Source organism: Chelmon rostratus, chromosome 23 (genome assembly GCF_017976325.1).
Source record: "Chelmon rostratus isolate fCheRos1 chromosome 23, fCheRos1.pri, whole genome shotgun sequence".
Taxonomy (NCBI): domain Eukaryota; kingdom Metazoa; phylum Chordata; class Actinopteri; order Chaetodontiformes; family Chaetodontidae; genus Chelmon; species Chelmon rostratus.
This window is the reverse complement of record NC_055680.1, coordinates 2,568,211-2,588,796: the sequence shown is the minus strand read 5'-3', so window position 1 is coordinate 2,588,796 and position 20,586 is coordinate 2,568,211. Positions and strand designations below refer to the sequence as shown.

The 20,586-nt window shown below is 43.1% G+C and overlaps 2 protein-coding genes across 5 annotated transcripts in view; one reads left to right on the top strand and one right to left on the bottom strand.

The window, feature by feature from the left end:
* camk2d1 (calcium/calmodulin-dependent protein kinase (CaM kinase) II delta 1) overlaps nucleotides 1-8,385 on the top strand; it is an 80,906-nt gene extending 72,521 nt beyond the window's left edge. For all 4 annotated transcript variants that reach the window (XM_041964706.1, XM_041964704.1, XM_041964705.1 and 1 more), the window contains exons 15-18: nucleotides 5,450-5,525; nucleotides 5,623-5,717; nucleotides 6,100-6,328; nucleotides 6,779-8,385. In XM_041964706.1, coding sequence (XP_041820640.1) covers nucleotides 5,450-5,525; nucleotides 5,623-5,717; nucleotides 6,100-6,328; nucleotides 6,779-6,782 — 404 coding nt within the window. In that variant the 3' untranslated portion in view covers nucleotides 6,783-8,385. The remainder of the gene's footprint in view (nucleotides 1-5,449; nucleotides 5,526-5,622; nucleotides 5,718-6,099; nucleotides 6,329-6,778) is intronic.
* Nucleotides 8,386-10,538: 2,153 nt separating this feature from the next.
* ank2b (ankyrin 2b, neuronal) overlaps nucleotides 10,539-20,586 on the bottom strand; it is a 99,749-nt gene continuing 89,701 nt past the window's right edge. The window contains exons 44-49 of the mRNA XM_041964765.1: nucleotides 16,188-16,280; nucleotides 15,483-15,566; nucleotides 15,169-15,333; nucleotides 14,065-14,253; nucleotides 13,797-13,888; nucleotides 10,539-12,928 (exon numbers count right to left, since the gene is read on the bottom strand). Coding sequence (XP_041820699.1) covers nucleotides 12,718-12,928; nucleotides 13,797-13,888; nucleotides 14,065-14,253; nucleotides 15,169-15,333; nucleotides 15,483-15,566; nucleotides 16,188-16,280 — 834 coding nt within the window. The 3' untranslated portion in view covers nucleotides 10,539-12,717. The remainder of the gene's footprint in view (nucleotides 12,929-13,796; nucleotides 13,889-14,064; nucleotides 14,254-15,168; nucleotides 15,334-15,482; nucleotides 15,567-16,187; nucleotides 16,281-20,586) is intronic.

The following is a 20,586-nucleotide window of genomic DNA, read 5'->3' as shown; positions in this document are numbered from 1 at the left end:
GCTCCTGCTCCTGCACCATCACCTTCTACCAGAGGAGAGACTCTTCCATCATTGTTGGCATTCATCTTCTCACCTCTGAACATTTTCACATGCTCCGTCCAAACTAATTTGTTCTCAGCTGGTGGTAGAAATGAGGGCTTTGAACAAATTGTCATTTCCTGCATGCTTTTCATTTATTCTTCATTTCATCTTTTCCGTCTCTCCTCTTCCTGTTTCCCTACCATTCCTGCTACTTCCACTATACCACACCCTTCCATCCATCCATTCTCTTGACTTCCTCCGGTACGCCCTGTTTCACCTCAGCACACTCTCCTGAAATCTACCACCTAAAGGACTTAGACCACTGCACCTCTCACCAGCCTCCCTCCTCCTCCTCCTCCTCCTCCTCCTACTCCACCTCTTGCTGGTACTCTCCTAGCGTTTGGCCCAGTGGTGAGGAGTGCTGCCAGTACATCCTGAGGGCACTGGTGGCTGCCTACCTGCTCCTCTTCTTCACATCTTCCTTTCTGGTCTTTTTCTCTGACCATCCCACCAAATGCCCCTGCGGCCCCCGTCACACCCCCACACAGGGGCCCGGTCCCCAGCTCGGGGTGCCCCTGCCCAGCCAGGGCCCCAACGACTCCCAGTGTAAGTCCACTTCGCAGTGCTTGGGAAGAAAGTGCAAACTTTCGATGTCACTGAGGATATTCAAGTGTAGAAAGAAGCAGAATAGTATTTTATTGAATTGTATTTTGGAAACACCACCCTGTCACATTTTTTTATATACTTATCTATTTTTGTTTGCCAGAAAATAGTCAAATGTAAATGTGTTTAGTCAAGAAACAAAAGAGCCTGTATTATTTAGGTCTGTAGAAGGTAACCTTAGGTTGCTGAATTGCCCAGTCTCCCAGGGGGGAAAATGCAGTGAAAAACAATATTTTATTTCTCAGTTATCTCAGAGTTATAATAGCTTTCGTTTTACGTAGAGATGATGATGCATGGTGATGCACGAAAAACATCAAAATATAGCAAAACCCTGCATCCTTATATCCATACACATATTCACAGCTAGATGATAATACATCAAATGTACGATATACAAGGAGAAGAAAAAATAGTAATAAAATTAAAAAGGTAAGGAAAAAATGTTGCTGTAGTCTGAAGGTAGGTATGTTTTCCTCAACATGTCTTTGTTTCATGTTACACACAGGCCCATTGTCATGTCAATGGAATGTCCAGATACACCCTGTAGTGTAATGAGTACCAATCAGACTGTAAACAATGACTGTCACACTGAAGAGGAAGTCTTGGTCCACATATTCATTGTCTTTTCTCCAGATATCAGCTGGCTGCACCAGAAACCCTGAAACATTGGCTGTTCTGAGATTGAGTAAGCACTAACCTTTCACAGGGTCCCATCAGTGACGACAGTCATGCAGACAGCAGGCAATGAAAAATGTAAAACTGAATATCTATACATACACATCCCATTACCCAGAAAACAGTAAGTTTTATATTTAATGAAAGGAGCTACTTTAAATATTTGCAAGAGTTCAGTTAGTATATTAATTAACACAGGCGTATTAAGCACTGATGATCCATGCGTGGAGAGCTTCCTCATACCAGAGCGTTTGCTAATTATTGACTCTTTGTAAGACTGGGGGAGCTCGATCAGCAGGGGTGACAGCAGGACCGTGACGTTCCATGAGACTGCCGATTGAGCCGGGGGCAGATAGCATGTAGACGTACAGTAAGGCCAGGTCAAGGTGCACAGCATCTGCTCTTTGCCTGTCGAGTGTGGGATTTAAGGCATGTGAAAGGTGAGTCAGTTCAGATCCAGAGAAGGGTGTCACCTGTCTGAGGTCGTTTAACATGAATACTGGCCTTCTGGTGTATTGGTAACAGACCTGACAGTCCTGTCATTAATGATAAGACAGATATACAGTCTGTGGTCTGCTACACAGTTTTTAATTAGTTGCCTTTAATTGATTAAGTGTCTTCAGTGAAACTACATTGACTCTGCCTGAGATGTAAGCCGAAAGATCAAATTATAGTGTTTAGAACAGTTTTGGCTGATTTGCACTTCATGCGTAGTTTATCATATTTATGATTCATTAGAGGCATGACAGAATCAAAGGAACATGACTGCTTTACAAGCTGGATTTAGGTCCAGACTCAGTGCTCATAACAAGGTCACTTTAACTCAGCTCCGAACTTTAAGTGGTTCAGCTGAGCAGTCCAACTTCATGTGGCACTTAGGGTTAGTCCCGATTAAACAAACCTCTGTGGGTTTTTCAAATAATAATTGAACCACACCTCAACCACTGTGTCTGAGTGCAGAGCTGCTGTCTTATAGCACCCCCCACAGGTCAGGAGCCGTCATGACGCCCTAACTCCTCTTCAGCGTATTTCAGTCAGCACTCCCAACTTTTTCCATTTGAGAGCCCTCAAAATCAGGCAGTGTCCTCCTGTGACCCCTCCTCAGAGGTCATGATCTGTACCCTAACCCGATCCTGCAGACTCCTCACTGGTGATGACCAGTTGTGGAGCGGGGCTGTCCTTGTGACCATCATTAGGTCTTTCTGTTTGTGTCCTGTGCTTGAACTGAGCAGCCTGTTGAGGCTCGGACCTGTTGAGGAACTTTCCTCTGGAATCAAAGACTTTACTTTCATGTCAGGATGTGTAGACTGAACACTTCTCTTACATGAAATGTGTTTTACAGACTTGTAGCAGTCAGGTTAAAATAAAGGGAATGGATAGAGGGAAAGTGGGACTGCAAGCACTGAAAGCTGACATTGAATGTTTGGTCCCATTTGTAATCTTGTTTGCTTACTCCATGGTCAGACAGTTTTTTTTCAGTGTTCAGTAAAGAGACCCTTCATCTCTTCCTGCAGTTGCAGTACGTGGTTCTCTGCTTTGTCTCTTTTGGCTGCTACTGCCCAAGATCACTTCATCTGCTTAGCTTCTTCATACTTGTCACTGTGTGCTGCACGCGAGTGTTCCTATCCATTAAAGTGTGTGCATGCAAAGCCTCCATCTTTCTGTCCATGCTCTAATAAGAGCTCCCAGAGGAAAAGCCTATACAGCTGACAGATTATTTCACTGTGAAAACCTGCTTTTGCCTTCTCTGTGAATGACATTGACTCAGACTGGAATGTTTGAGGAGAAGTGAAGCCCTCTGACAAAGTGTTTTCTACATCTCAGACAACAAATCAGCAGCAAGAGCGAGCTCTTAACACATGTCTCCCTTGTGTTAGGTAACTAATGTGGGTTTGTGCAGTTAAGTGCAGGCAAGTCAACCCCGACAACCCATGTTGTTATTCAGTCAAATGAGGACGAGTTTCTCTCACGGTGCTGCATAACTAGATGAAATGTCACCAGGCCAGGTATTCCATATGCTGCTTCCACTCCGGATGAATGAGGAATGTGTCTCCAATACACAAAGATTTGCAGGATTAAGTTCATATTGAATAGAACGCATTTTATCTTTCATCTGGCTACGATAAACTCTGACTGCGCATCAGGCGATAACAAGCGAGCTGCTTCCTTGATATCTGTAGGTCGTGTGTTCCAGAGGTTTGCGGTGTAATTGGCAAAGGCTGCATCCCCGATTTTCTCTCAGCTCTTACTGGAACCAGCAGCAGATGATCACGCTGCTCTTGAAGGCAAATAATGAAGAAGGGATGTAGCAATGTAGCTCAGTCCTGGTCCATCAAGGGCTTTGTATACAAGGAGGTGGACCTTAAAATCAATTGTGAATGTCACAGGAAGCCAGTGCAGAGCAGCTGAAACTGGACTGATGTGCTCTCTGCTCTTGGTTCTGGTTCACAGTCGAGCTGCAGAGTTTTGAATGAGATGAAGTCTCTCAGTGGTTTTTGTCAGGAGGCCAGTAAATAATGTTTCTCAGTAACCGAGTCAGCTTGAAATAAAGGCAAGGTGATACTCTTTTAACAAGTTCAGAAAGCTCAAATTCAAAACCCTGTTTACTCGTTCTTTGATCAGATAGTTCGCTCTTTAGATCACAATTTTGTTCGTTTCAGACTATTTTATATCATCCTGTGAGTCACAGAGGAGGAGGATCCAAACCTACAGCCATGAAAAACTGACAGAACAGTGCCAGTGAACAGGAATGATATGGACACAGCTGTGCAGGTTGTTGGAAGTGGACATATACCATTTGCACACCAAATTTAGGCTGTCTGTGGGGTGTGCATGAGTTTGCATTTCTGCTGTCTGTTTTTTTTGTTTTTATTTTTCTCGTGTCATGCTCAGTGCCAGGAACAGTAGAAAGCAGCATTTCTATATTTTGCTTCAGGCTCCCTTTCAAACTCAATGCCAACTGAACAATGTTCGAGCATTTACGCTATTAACGCGCCAACATCTGGAACTGCAACAGGCATCACAGCATTGTGGAGGAAAAGGGGCGAAAATGATTATGAAAAGCATTCAGTTAACTGTTCCCAGCAAATTGGGGAAACGTCTCACATAATGGAATCAACTACAGTACGAAACTTCAAACTGTAACTTTATTACCAGAATAAATGTAGTTACTGTGGCTTCATCTTCCAGCTCTTTGTGTGTGTCTACGTGTGTCTGTGTGTGTGTTGGTTTGGACAAAGCAAATTATTGTACAGTATCCTAAAACTTCAGGCCCCATCAGCAAACTGACTGTCTCTGTAAACACAGCCACCACCAAGTTTGCTGTTTGCAAAGCAAAGTCCAGCTGGTGCAAAAGGACGCTTAAACATCATTTCTGCTGTGTCAGACCTTTATGAAAACAGCCAATCAGAGCAGAGGACTCTGGTTATCTCGTGTCCAGCGTCTCTTCCCGCCGCTGTACGAGCCGGTCTGAGGCCGGAGCTGCTAGTTTGTGTCTGGAACAAAGCCGGACGAGATGTTTCACCTCTGTGCAGTTAGCTGCTTGGTTTTGTTGTCACTTGAGGGAGTCAGTGCACAGCTCCAGCGGCAGACTGTGAGTGTTCAGTTAGCCGGGAACTACAGCGGACACGAAGCTGACAAAGGTAAAAATGTGTGTTTGTGTGTGTGTGTGAAGACACTTCTCACTCCATGACTGTGCCTCCACCACATCACCTGTTCACTGTTGATGTCAGTACTGGGTGTACTTTTAGCAAGCCACGACAACAGCACTTATTCTCTCCGTTCATTGTTTCCTAGCTTACCTCCTTAGCATGAAAGGTAATTTTGATGTTGTCATCTGTTGAACCACGCTGGCTGACCTCCCGCCCCTCTCCCCTCCATTCATCTCTCTGTGCCGCTGTACTTCTGTGTGTCTCTGGAAATGGCGTGAACCTCCGTCCCTGAACGTTCCGATGTTGTGGTTTTGGGTCGATGTCGTGCTCATGTTCCGCTTCGGTCCATTTTAACTCTGATCTGTGCTTCTGTTCGTGCTCGTTGGGGCTCGCGCGTCCACTCTAACGGGCCTCTGTTTCTCTTTGTCTCTGTGTCTCAGCTCGGAAGCAGGAGATCATCAAAGTCACCGAGCAGCTGATCGAGGCCATCAACAACGGCGACTTTGAGGCCTACACGTTAGTTCAGCTCGTTTGATTGACCTCAAATATCCGACACACTGGCTCTTCATATCAGTCCATGACTCTAACATTACTCTCTGCTGTCCTATTCCAGGAAGATCTGCGATCCCGGCCTCACGTCTTTTGAGCCCGAGGCTCTGGGCAACTTGGTGGAGGGCACCGACTTCCACCGCTTCTACTTTGAGAACGGTACAATTTCTGTTTCAGTCGGTAGAATGACCCAACACCAACACAGCATACGTTTTTGAGATTGTTAATATAATAAAAGCATTCGTTCTAAGCACACAGTTTACTATTTAAAGGGTTTTCTCAGTGCTCAGTGTTGAAAAATGATCCCTGGAACAAAGTAGAATTGGTCAAGAAACACAAGCACTCTGTCTATCAGACATGTTATCAACAATCCAACAGTTTAACCACTTCACTGAGAGGTGGAACTGAAAGTGATGCACCTCAAACGCAGGTATTAGCCCTTCAGTGCACTACAGGAAATGGAGTCAGAGTCAGAGTCCCTCCATCAGTGCTCAGTTAAGGAGCGGTCTCAGTCAGCGTATTTCCTCTCCATCCTCTGCAGCGCTGTCCAAGGCGAAGCAGCCCATCCACACCATCCTGCTCAACCCCCACGTCCACCTGATCGGGGACGAGGCCGCCTGCATCGCCTACATCCGCCTCACCCAGTACATCGACGGCAGCGGCATGCCCCGCACCATGCAGTCCGAGGAGACCCGCATCTGGCACCGCCGCGACAGCAAGTGGCAGAACATCCACTTCCACCGCTCCGGCTCGCCCACCGTGCCCACCAAGTAAGGCCACCGCACCAGCCCTGTGTAGTTGCTAAATTCTTCGTGGTATTTGACATGCTGAATTGTCAAGTAGAAGCTTCTTTAACTGCAGAGGTGACTGACAGATTCAGATTGTTATTCTAAGTGTCTGACAACATTCTGGAAAGGATCTCTGCAGAGATAGATATTTTGTTGAGTAAGTTATAATACTCTCGCTGAAGCCACCAGACTCCATTTACAGAAACACTCATTTTATCACCAGAAAACACACCAAAATAAAACTCACCAAAACCTTCTTGGTTCATCTTTGACTGTTCCAGCATTAACCAGCAACTCTGGCTTGGTCAAAATAAACCCGTAATATACAGAATCCAGAGAGCTCAGAGCTGCAGGAGGAAATGAAGTGATGTGTTTATGTTCTGGGCGGAGTTTCGATCCAGCAATGAATCCACATGTGATTTTGTGTTTCAGTTAAGAGGATGATCTTGGACTACGAACACCCTCCAGCCTACAGCAGTCAGCTGAACAGACCCTGCCTACCAAGTGTCCATCAGACCCCTCAGCCAATCCCTGCCCACGATAGCTAGAGCTCCGCCCTCTCAGTGTGTTGTTTACATATTGTCGCTGCTGGACCGAACATTATTGTACATGTCGAGAAAACAAAAGAGGGAGAAATCTTCCAGTCTTGACAGCATCATTCTTGAGAGTGCGTGGTGTTCATTCCAGGACCATCTGCAGCATGTTTATTATTGAGGTTTTTTAGATCCGTATGTTTTAAATAGAAGAGGTCGATGGTTTTTAACGGGCTGGTGAAATATGTGAACCCTCCAGTCATCGCGTAGTGACAGTTTTTTCATTGTTATCTTGCACATATTGAGGACTCATGAGCTGTCGTGATGTTTTTGCCTTTTGGGCACAATGACCAATATATCACATATCTGCTTTTTACTCATGTATCTTTTCAGAATTGCCATCTATTAAAGCTCAGGCACAAGCTTGCTTTTGTTTTGGTGACGTATAGGTTTTGGTAATTATTGTAAGTCGCTCTCTTAACTTAATCTTTAGCAGTATCCATACATGTATGAACTGAGTTGGCTCGGTTTACAGATCTGGTTCGCCGCCGGCCACCATGTGTGTTTTCTAGGAACTGAAACTACATGTTTAAAAGGGAAATTCAATGAGAACATGTTTTACTTTGTCAGTTTGGACCAGCGAGAAGAGTCTCCTATGATAGAATGTAAACTATAGAGCTACATATAATTCTTTAAGGCCATTCTCTGTCCAGTCGGTTCAGATTTTCGTACAGTAAGGAGCTAATTATGTGAATTTTATCAGTTCATTTTGTCGTTTACTTTTTATATTGTGATATTGATGCTCGTCCCTCCACTTCTCATTATTGTTGCTCTCCTTTAAGCCCTTTTAACCTTCACTGGGGATCCCTTCCTTTATTCTCTCTTGGACTGGTGTGCGCCAACGTTTTACAGCACCATGTTTTACAGTGGAGTAAAGCAGAACCGCGATGTTGACACTGACAGGCATATCAAACTCAGCGGCAACTCATCGGTCCTGGAATTAAGCTTCCCATTCATTTTTGCCAAGGGGAATTGAATTATTAGCCAGAACTACTAAGCTTTCTATCACCACTCTAGTTCTTCTTCTGTTGTTTTAGTGTCACTGTTGAATTAAAGGGAAAGGGGAATCGTTAATAACTTGCAGGTTCGTATTTTACAACACTTCAGATTAGGATGTTGTGAATGTCACTGGAAAAAAGACGAATAGATTTAATTCCAGAATCAAAGCACAGGGAAAGGAAGCAGTCACGCTCAAACATAACGTCACAGGGTGATGCCACACCGATGAGTACATCTGTGTTAAGCATATTGAGATTTTTTTTTTTTTTTTTGTTAAGAAAACTTTGCATTCTTTGGTTTAATCACATTTGTCTCTCACACATCACACTTTGTTTCTGTCTTTCTAAGATGCGTTGAAATTCCCGAGGGCACTCTGGTGTATCATTTTACCGTGAAGGGACAAGCCTGATGTATGTTTAAGAAATATCAAATAAAACGTGTGATTTATGCCAAATGACTTGGTTTGCACTTGTTTCATTTTGTCTTCTCTTCCTGCTGTTATAACTGCTAAAGATATGACTGTTTCTATTGTTGTTGAAGAAGGCTGTTAATAACGGTGTCCAACAGGGCTCAATATTAGGCCCTCTGTTATTTACTCTATACATCAATTATATGTTTTTTTCCAAATCAGCACTGTAATGTATTACACTGATGATACAATCTTGTACGCCTTTGGCTCTGCTACAAATCTGGCCTTCTCCAGGTTATAGTATACTATCAGTGGCAACACTGATTAACTAACTAACCTGCTCTAACTCCCAAAAGACAATATGTATCCACAAGAGCTACTGATGCACCGTGTCTTACTCTTCCTATTTTTAAATCTAGTAGATATAATACATCTTTATGAATTAGATTAGATACCAGATTATCTTGCAAAGCTCATGTTGAACACGTCAATCAAAAACTAAAAACTCAAACTGGATTCTTACAACCAAATATTTTTCCCCTCTCTTTTTCCATCATACAATTTGTCTACTTTGGATTCTGGAGATGGCAGCTATAGTAACTAGTTACTTTTTAGACTAAGATTTTATATTTAGAAACTGTTCTGAACCTTTTGGCTTTTCCCTTACAAAACAAAATGTCCCATTGGGAACCCCGTTTTCAAATGGGAACAGCATTGCAGTCTTCTTGTGTTCATTTCCAATGAGAACTGTCAGGCCATTTAGCATCTCTACACTGGGTTTTATTGAGTTACTCAAAGTGAAACAATAAGCTGCTGTACGAGAAAATCAATCTTGCTGTATAAATTTCAAATCTGTGTTCAAGATTTCAGTTATTCTGAAGGTGAATCCACACTGTGTGTGTGAAATATGCTGGAGTGTTCACCCCTGCCAACCAGCTGCTCTGAGCTGGTGGAGTCGCAAGAGAACGAGGTTGCAGCCGTCACTGGGTTTCATGAACAGGGAGGCTCCGGGTCAGGTTGCGGGTTCATATATTAAGGCGTCGGGTCCAGAATTGATACCTAAATAACTGCAGGTAAGGAGTCAGTTACAGGTTTGATAAACGGGATGGTGCCTCTATAGTATTTACAGGTCACACATTTTACGATGTGACATAGCAGATGATTAGAACCAGCCTACACAAAAAAGACCATAGGGGGGGCCACAGAGTCTCATTAACAGACCTACACTACGCTCTCTGCTGTGGCTTCTGACAGAACTCAGAGCTCATTTACATTATGTAAAGGTTCAAAGTTATGCTGAATTATGGGCATGGCCGCTTCGAGTGACAGCTAGCTGCTAGGCTTCATTCCGCCTGCCTCAGCTCCACCCACGCTCCAACTTTTTGCCTTTTTTGGATTTTTTTTTTTTTTTGGATGTAGACTATGACATGTGTTAAACAGTGAGAGGCTACAGAGAATGGCTGTAAGTTATCTACAAGGTTAAGAGTTCCATCTGCTGGCTGCTTATTGCTGAACTAACACAAAACACACCTCACAATGAATACGGTTCAATGCATGAAATGTCAGTTTACAGTCGGACACAAAGGCATACAGTAGATCAATTATGTGTGATTCACCAATGTTTTGTCAGCATTCAGTTTGCATTACATTACATTACCTCTTTGCCTACGTGTGTGTGTGTGTGTGTGTGTGTGTGTGTGTGTGTGTGTGTGTGTGTGTGTGTGTGTGTGTGTGTGTCGTTCAGTCAGCAGCTGCAGTTAGAAAGGACGACATCACCTCAGATTTGACACATGTACAGTTTTATTGTTCTGCCATGTACACACTGCGGCTGCTATGCCTTGTTAGCATTTCAGGTTTATTTTTTAGTAATAATTTGATAAAGTCATACATGCCCGCAAAGATATTTGCACTGTTAATATGTATATATTGTTATCACCATGGAAACAAGATGCTCAATTATCAAATCGCCTGTCTCTTTTGGACATTTCTTTTATTCTTCCGTTGGATCACGCTCAAAGTAAATGGCAACGTGAGGATCGTATTGTTACATAAAGTCTCAACTGTAGATGAGCACAAAACATACTTTATCAGTCTGTACATAATTCAACCAGCTCTCCAATCAAAATCCTGTTCGTCTACGATGGCAAAAAAAAACAAAAAAAAAAACAAAACGTCTTTACTTTTAGCTTCAGGACACATTCAAACACACACCCAAACACACACACCACTCTCAGCTTACACCAGCTGGAGCATACAGGGATCACAAATTGACGGCAAATAAATAAGGAAATACGCATTTGTGAAGTGAATCAGTGGAAGTCGGCCTTCGGATTTGAAGCTGTGTCGATCCTTTGATAGCAGTGATGAGGAAAAAGTCAAATAAGCGACAGCAGTCGAAGCTCTACGTTATGTGGGGTGTCTAAAAACTTAAAGGATAAGTCAGCTGTTATTCTCTATTTTTCCTTTTGTCAACAAACCCCATGAGAAGACAAAAACCAACAATGTGATAACCCATCTCTTGCTAAATCAGACTTCCTTCCAACTCAGAGCCCCACAATCCTTAAAAACAGCTCGCGAATATAAAGTTTGATTTTTAAAAAGGGCTCAGTTACTAACCCTAACCCAATTTTCAGTGGTCAACACAAACCAGTGCGTTTAACTGCATTCGTTTCTGAGGATGTGAGGCACGTTTTTCCTGCAGTGAGGTGACCTGCCTCTCCAGCCCCGACACAAGCATTTGATTCATTATTGAACAGTAATTGATTTTAATGACAAAGCCGCAGAATTAGCAGAATAATTAAGTATCCTACATGTTTCAGGGAAAACTGGAACTTATGCCATTAAAGCTCACATGAAAATAAAAACATAATATCTCCTCGACACACAGCGATTGATTTGCAGCACGATTGAATAGAAGTTAAACTGACAGACAAAAATTATATTAAAATATGATAATTGGTTAAAGACGACAGACAGCAATACCAAGCTAAAATCTCTTCTATCCTCCTTGATATGAGCCATGATGTACGATAAAAGAGAAGTAATAAATTATTAAACTCTTGATGATGAGACAAGAGGACGTTCTTACGACCTTAAAGGGTCAAAGCACTTCCATGAATTTGTTGGACTTTTAAAAGAAAACTGACGCAGCCGAGGCTGAGCTCTCCTCCCAAAATCCCAAATCCTACATTTCCCACAATGCAACTCAACAGCATCCTTTCATTAGAACCTCCCTGCCTGATTAACACCTGCATCTTTCAAACCCTGGTGACATCACTATGACATCATCACGGTTACTGCTCCTCCAGAGCCACAGAGGACACCTTTCAGTTAGAACATGGCCACTAATTAACTCATGGTAACAAAGAAACATGTCACTCATGACGTGTTTTTGAACAGCGGAGCTCTCTTGCACAGAAGAACAACACACACAGCAAATGTTCGGAGGATCCGTGACTTGTTGGTTTGGCTCTATACATGAGATTTGTTGACAAAGGAGAAATACAGGCAGCCTTACCCTTTAAAAGGCTTGATGGAGGACAGTTTTACTGCAGCTTGAGGTGAGGAGAAGCAGCACGTGTGCAGGTGGAGGGCTACGAGGACAGCGGGGTAAGTGCTCGATCTGCAGCTCAGTAAACACACTGTATATACAAACACAGAGGCGGCAGCTCTGTGACAGGTAATATGTGAATGCACGACACACATCGTGAACAAAGAAAGGGCAGATGCATCATGGGATGACAAAAGGTGTGATCACACAGCTCAGCGGGGTCATGTTTGGCTGTATAAAGAGTCCACGATGATAGACACATTCACTCCTCCAAATGGTTCTCTATGTAACATTAATCTCATCTGTACGGTGGCCATTCTCCAGCTGAATCGGTGCATGTACAGCAGGTTTAGGTGGGCTAATGTATTAAATGCTTTGAATTTTTTTTTTTTTTCCCCCAGTCCAAGCGTGATTTTTTTCTTCTCCTTTATGTACAAATGTTTACAAGAGTTCTTCGAGAAGAGGCCCATGCGTGAGGCGAAACGTCCGAGATGCCCCCTCAGACTCTGATCCACCTTTGGTGCGTCGCACCGTCATCACGCCGCAGCAGCCAAAAGGTAAAAACAAAAATCCTCGTCCGACAAAAGAGAAGGGAGCTATCTTTGGTCACAAAAAGAGCAAATGAAACACGATGTGAAGGAAGGAAGAGCGGAGGAGCACGAAAACACTGTTCCATTATTTGACAAAAAGAGGAAGAGGGGAAAACTTAAATCCAGTGATCAGCGAGGACAACAAGAAGGAGATCTGGAACATCTTGATCTGAAGAAGCAGAGTACGTCACCAAAGGCTTCAGTGGAAGATGTAGGGAGGAAGCAGCTGCTCAGTCAAAGTTCTCCTCCTCCTCTTCCTCCTCCTCCTCCTCCTCCTCCTCCTCCTCACAGTAGCGTTGGAGCAGTCGGTGCAGGTGCTGCTGCAGGGCGTCGGGCTGCAGGGCCTCCGGGGTGTCGTCCAGACGCTCCAGGTGCACGTGCTTCCCCAGGGCGTCCCTCACCACAGTCCTCTTCTGGGTTCGCGACTTACGCATCTGGCTTCTGCAGGACCGGAAAGAGAAGCGTTACAGCGCGTCCAGGCTAACTCTGACGGACTGACAGCCACTGGCCAGACGCTGCATAATTTATAATTGCATAATTAATAATGACAGAACACACTGCATAGCTAAATACTGCTAACTAAAATCAGCTCAAAATGTTAATTTCTATTTTGTCACACAGATACAGCCGGCTGCTCCGTGACAGGGTCTACACAGACCCTTAGCAGAGTCCCGCTGGGTCCTTGGCTGTAATGAGATCCCCCTCGATCATGCAGTGAGTGCAGCCCTGACCTCTAAGCACCATGTGTGGAAGCCGGTTGCAGCGCTTTATCTATCCATGTGGATAAAGGATGTACACAAGTGGACTTGATCATATCTAAAACATCTGAAGAAAGGTCAAGACATAATTGCACACTGTGCCTTAAAAGGAGGAACGATACATCAGTGTTAAAGCAGGAAGTAGATCTGCAACAGTTTGCGTCAAACGTTTGAGTGGATTAGATAATTTACTGTAACTGGGGCAGCGATGCGACACAGGGACACGTGATCAGAGATAACTGAAAGATGCTACAAACCACACAAAGATTCTGCAAATATTAGCTTTAAAAGTGAAATGCTTGTAAGGTTGCGCCTAATTGTGTTGCTGCATCCCAGATCTCAGAAACAAGTCTGGTGAGGTGGTAAAAAAGTCAAATTTCCTTTGATATTCCTTTAACTGTCACTCACCCTGCAAAGTGTAAGTCAAAATCAGTGTCTGAACTGTAACATGAATGTTAGAGTGCAATCACACCATGCTTTCATGTTCCTCTGCTAAATGGCCTCTGTGTCTTTGTGGTCATTTCTACACACTCCCATGCTGCTGGTCCAACCTTTTAACCACAGAACCGTCGTCCTGCACAATCTCTTTCTCTACTACATGAGGCAGGAGCACTTTCCCAAAGCCTCCAGCATAACTCAATGCCTGGAGGGGAAAGAACGAGGGAGGTGAGAGACAAACAGTGGAAACCTGAGATAAAAATCTGCTCAACAGTAGTTAGATTTTCTCTCATCACCAACAGCTGATCTCCAGAACACCGAGCAGATGTGTGAAATCAGCAGAATCACCTCTAACATTTTCTCTAGTTTGGACTTACTGACCTTCTCAAAGTCTTCTCTGGCTGAGGGGAGATCTGCAGCCAGTGAGGGGTCCCCCGTCGTCTTCTCCATCCTCTCGCCTCTCACTACCGTTGTCTTGACAACCTTGCTGACCTTTCGACCTTGCACTGGCTCGACCTCAAATTCTGATACGGTGGCGGTGCCCAGGGCCAGGGGCTCCGAGAAGGTCAGCTGGAGACATGACGACAACATGTCAAGGCGCCAACTCTTCAGTCCGATGTATAATGTATTACTTGTGCTGTCTATCTATACAATACATTTATTGACAAATACCTGCAAAACTAATGACAGTCACAACAGCCTTGAGTGTGCTTTGTTTGGGTACTAATGAGCGAATGGTAAACATTATAAATGCTAAACATCAGCATGTTAGCATTCTCACTGTTTGGATGTTGGCTGTGCAACCAGAGCTGCAAGCATGGCTATAGACTCTTAGTCTTGCTAATTAGCTGTATGCTACATTTGCCTGACATTAGCCTCAATAAATTACACTTGACAGAGAACTTAAGACTTAAGCACCTGAATAAAGATGAGATGCTGATTTGCACATATTAGAAATAACAACAGATAATAGAAATAACTTTCCATTTATTGTTTTATGAATGCTGCATTTCATTCAGAAATGCATGCATACCTATAAGATGTTCTCAGAGCACATACCATAAATTCCCCTATGTAATGCTAATGAAAGTTAGCAACATTAGCTAGCTAGTTTGTGTAGAAGTTTGACAACTAAACATGCTTTTATTTCACCTGAATGAGTTTCTCTACTGTGTATTTGCTGGTGTTTTTAATGGATGCAGTTTCAGTGTGTTACAGGTGAAGTGCATCTTGGTGTTCTAGGCCCAGCATCACCTTTTTTGAGTCAGAGGTCAGCATTTACGGACTTTATACAACTCCTGAATGCAGGCAAAGATTTCCTTCATGACCAAATATAAAAAATACCAAGTGCAGTCTCAAAGATGTCATGAACAACAGCAACAGGTTAAACAACCATTTATAGCAACACATGAATTTCATAAGTCACATACTGGAAACTAAGTGATACAGTATGATGCTATAAAATCCTAAGAAAATTACACTGACCTCTTTCTGATCTCCCTCACTGTGAAGCACAGTTCTCTTTACCACTCTGGAGACAGTGTCTCCCTCCTCGATCTGCACCGTCTCCTGGCGAGAGCCCTCAATGGTCACTTCCTGTGTCTCCATGCCATCAGCTGACACATATTTACGAACCACCTTCCGTGTGATCTGGTGGACAAGACAGAAAGAGAACAACTTTTCTGTGAAAACGAACCTAGTTAACATTTCTCATCCTGTCGGCCAAGGAGCTGTACTGTGATTTTAAGTGTAAATTTAGGATAATTTAATGTTGTTCACATCTTTTAATGCTCCCTTACTTTCTTAACTACCATGTTGCCATCCTCATCTGTGTACTTCTCCTCTGTGACAGTCTGTGGTGGGATATCTGGGAGGTTATCTGCCTATAAAAGACAATACACACATTGTCAATTCACAGCTCACTGCATAGAGGGGGGCAATCAACAACATTTGCATCAGAGAAAGTATTTCAAGTAACAAATAATATAAATCACCCAAACAAGACCAACACCACAAAGTCTACAGTTGATTTTAAATAATTTAAAGCCCCTATGTATAGATTTTTTTCTTTTAAAACTTCTCATGGCATAAGCTGTTTTGTAAAAAACAAATGAGACAATTTCGGTAGAATAACCATGTCAATGCCAAAATAAATAAATAAGATTAAAATCTACACATTGTGGCTTTAATTTTAAAATATTAAATATTACACACACACATGAAAAAAATGAAAGTGAGTGAGTATGGAGAAACTAAAGCAATATGGTTTCAAGGTCCTCTTCCACTCTTGGAAATGTTACTTCTGTATTGCGGAAACGTAACATTTGTGCTAAGCAACTGTAAGTGTAAGCAAGTAAATCATTAACCACACAAATCAAGTCCAGCATTAAAAAGAAAAGAAAAGAAAACCTCTAAGGAGCACCACACTGCTGCTGCTGCTACCCACTAACCCTGCATCACTCCACAGAGCACTGGGCTGGCACAGCTGCATCATGCTTGTTTACCTGAATGATAATTCTGCGCCGGACCACCCTGGTGGTCAACACCTCCTCCTCTGAGCTATCAGAGGACAGCACCCCTAGTTCCTCTGCTATCTCCTGGGAGATGGCACACAACCAGCATGGGTCAACATATCAGGTCTGCACAGCGTTACCACAGCACTCTCTTGCAGACAGCGGCTGTTCCTTCTTTTCCCTTAACCTCACTTTTATGTTCACTTGCCAAAAATGTATATGTACAGAAAAATGGAATGAGGGAAAAAAAATAAAAACTTTTACAGATGTACACAATAGTGAAGTGAGATGAAGAGAAGGCACAGTTGTGCAAAGACTTTCAAATGAAACAAACATGCAAGGATGGGAACCAGTGTGCAAAATACAGAGAATCCCAGAACCGTATCAAATTTTTGGGGGTCACAAAAAATGAACAGAATTAATTTACCTGGATCTATATTGTAAAGACTGTTCGCATTTTGAAATGTTGAATCTGAATCAGAATTGATTAGAATACCCATTGATTCCAGTGCACAGCTTTGTGGGTGCATGGCACGCCCCAAGAAATGTCACCACATGTAGACCCCTATGCATTTAAACATTGGTTTGCACGACTCCTCATGAGGTGGCGATTGCAGTTAGTTCAACCCATTAAGTCATAATGGCCATATTTATGGGAAATACATGAGGTTTAAATATACTGGAATTTTCATTCACTGTGTAGTGGTAGTCGGCCTACTCTATTAGGTAGCATGCACAACATGGAACCCATTGATTGTTAAAGGGTATTTCGCACACTGAAGGGAACAACAAGCAGAAATCAAACAATCCAAACAGGTGCAAATGTGAACAAAGAGCTATTATGTTATAGAATCAGTTATAGCAGTTTGCAAATGTCAGCAATGCTGACTTCAAAATGAGGAACTACAAATGCATCACACAACCAATGTCAAAAACAGCTTTTTTCCGTCACTGATGCAATACTTAATCCTCAACTCATCACATTTATTAAATTTTTGTTAAATTCCTTAAAGTTTGGACACTCATGCACACAAAAGCACTCATTAGCCTAGTTTGTTCATCAAGTGCAAACTCGTGTATTTTATCTTCTGAGTCTTGAATGCAGCACCACAGCAACCAGCCTGGCCAGGCAAGACACCAGCCAGTGCAGTATTGTGCTCATGCTCGACCTCTTACCCTTCCCAGGGAGTCGTCATCATCGTAATACCCTGCCTGATCTCTGGAAGGAAGCTCCTCACACACAGGGAGGTCGCCATCTGTTCGACACTCCCGGGACCCCTCTGAATCATAAGCAAATTCACCAAGACTTTCACTGCCAGAGGAGAAGCGCTTGTACCCTTCCACTTGGAGATAAGGGTGAGCAGTGTACTGAGGGCTCCCTGTCAGAAAGCCGACATCAGGGCTACTCCCAGGCATTGGGGATGGGGGTTCAGAGATATGATAGCTAATTTCATGTTTCAGTTTTACTTCTTCTGGTTCTGAGAAGTCAGAGAAGGCTTGTCGGCAGTCAAAGAACTCCAGATCCGAGTCAGAGTGCTGTGGAGATTCCGATCCCTTACTGAGATCCTTTGGTAGGATCTCTGGATTCTCTGATTCAAATTCGGAGACCGTTTTTTCAAATTCTGAGAGGATTCTGTTAAAATCTGGGGAAAACTCGAAGTCTTCATCATTTTCAGACTCACCCTTGGTGGTGGCTCCCATCACAACCTGAGCTGAAACAGAGTCACTGAACACTGGAGATACCGGACTCAAATCATTCAAGGAGGCTTGGCTACATTCAGAAACTCTCAGGGTTTGATGTCCTGAAAATACTGCTTCATAATCTGGCGGCACCAAAAACTGAGTTGACATGGGTGAAAAGAGCTCACTGGACTGTGCTTTCTTCGGGGACAACTCCCACTCTGAGTGTCCACATGATCTGTCTGATTTTAGACAAGATGTCTTCTCTGATGCAGGTAGAACTGGAGAAACAGCTCTGTGGGTTGTGTATAAGTTCTGGTCAGGTAGCTGTAGGGGAAGTGACTTCATCAGCTTGTCTTCCATGAACAGCACACCTATTTTACTGGCATCTTGTGTCACTGTTGTAGCAGACAACAGTTTGCTTTGCACCACAACGTCTGTTTGACACTGTGTTTCCTCTGGTGTCTGAGAAGGAGCCTGTAAGTGAATATCACTAAATAAGTTCACCAAAACAAAAATCGGTATGCAGGTTGTTATGCTATACACCATTAAACTGACCTGAACATTTCTCCAAGTTAGCATCACATTATTGTGCAGTGACAGATTATTTTCCATCCAGCTAGCATCTCATTAGGTTTAGAACGACATACGTGAAGCCATGACATGCAACGTTAAAAGTATCTTAGCATCACACAAATGAAGAAGAGCAAAAAATATTTGAACATTCCCAGCACATTCTGGACACTTCCAGATGCATTCAAGGAATTAACTGGACTCCATTTCATTATTAGTTCCTCAAACCACACAGAGTTATTTCCTCCATCCAAATGACATGTTAATGACTTCGTCCAAAATAAGTGAGTCTTGATTGTCATGCTCTCGGTCTTACCCTTTGTGAGGCTGCCTTGCTTTTAAGATCTCCATCACTGATGTGTAGGATCTTTCTCTTTGCCTCTTGAACTGGTGATGGTTTCACGGGAAAGTCTTTCTGGAAGTCTTCCTCATGAACAGTGGTTTGTAAAGTTGAGATACTTTCTAATTCTGATTCATGTTGTATCCATTCGGCGTACGACAAAACTTCTGATTTTGGTCCTGTCACGTCTTGCTGTCCATCCTTGACATGCCCTTCCTTTGACTTTGTGTCAGTAGTTTGAATTAATAATGGTGTTGCAGACAATGGCCTTTTGTTAGGTAAAGATGAAGACTGATCAGACAATAAAGGAGATGTCACATGACTCAACAGTTTTGGTTTGGAGGCAAACCCATCAGTCCTATCAAAACAAAAGTCTAATTCCTCCTCTGACTCAACAGTGTGAGGGCTTAGTGGCCTTGGACTATCATCAATCCAAAAATCAATAGGTAAAGCAACAAACTCAGAGTCTGATGACAAAGACACTGGTGAAGATGATCTATCAACATGGGTGGCATCCATAAAGTAAGAAGACAATATTCTCATAAACTCAGGTACTGGTGAGTCAGGTGATAGTTGTTTGAACTCATTAACAGATGATACAGATTCAGGTGAGGACGGTCTGTCAGTTTCAGAGACTCTTGATGATGTGACTATAAGCTCACACTCTGAATCTGAACCCACTGATTCAGGTGATGATAGCCAATGTATAGTCGGGTACTCTTCCAGCAATACTGTAAACTGAGGGATGGGAGAGTCTGGAGACAGTGACCTGATCTCATTTAACTCGGGCATTGATTCTGGAGATGATGCCCTATTGCCAGCCATGGCTGATTCAAGTGACATAGGTCTGTATTCAGGCAGTGACTGAGGTGACAACGGCCTATCTCTCTCATTGTGATCTTCTGACAGTGCAGATTCTGGAGATGATGGCCTGCACTCTGCAAACTGACATTTAAAATTTGCAAATGGCATATAATCTATATCTGATGATAAAGATTCAGGTGAACACGATGCTGATCTCAGGAATGTTACGCATTCTGGCAATCCCACTGTAAACTGAGGTAATGGGGAATCTGGTGAGAGTGGTCTAAACTCATTGACTGATTTTACAGATTCTGGTGATGATGTTCTTGCTTCTACCACCGTTACTGAAGTAGAGGACATGGGCCTGTCGTCTGTCCAAGATTCTGGTGAATGGCATACATCATCATCGTCTTCTACGTCAGATTTTGATACAACCACCCAATCATCATCAGACTCTGCTGACTGTTCTTCAGGGGCAGGTATCACAAATTTGTACTCAGCTTGTCTGTATGGTGCTGCTCTTGAAGACAAAATGTTTTCGATGATTGGTGGAGGAGACTCTGAAACAGGTATGCTAGATATGACTTGTGCATTTAAAGTGCAAAGACAGCCATCATCAGCTGCGGCTTCTTCTGTTGTAGTAAATGGTTGTGTCACCTCTGAAGGTGGTACTGTGGCAAAGGCATCTTGTTCATTTGCATCTTTTACCCTATTACCTTGTTCAGCATCTGGAACACTCATTTCATATTCGATTGTGCTGCCAATAAATTGCATAAACCCTGTTTTACTGCTGAAAGTTTCTCCCACATACTGAGGATCACGTACATGAGAAATCAGCTTCCACAGCTCTGCATCATAAATGAGATTATACTCAGCAACCATGATGGCTGATTCTTCAGGTGAGGTAGGTGCCGCTCTTGTCGATAAAACAGCACTATCGATGGTTGCTTCATTGGAAGTTTGGACTTTAAATCCAGCTACTGATGATCTCGA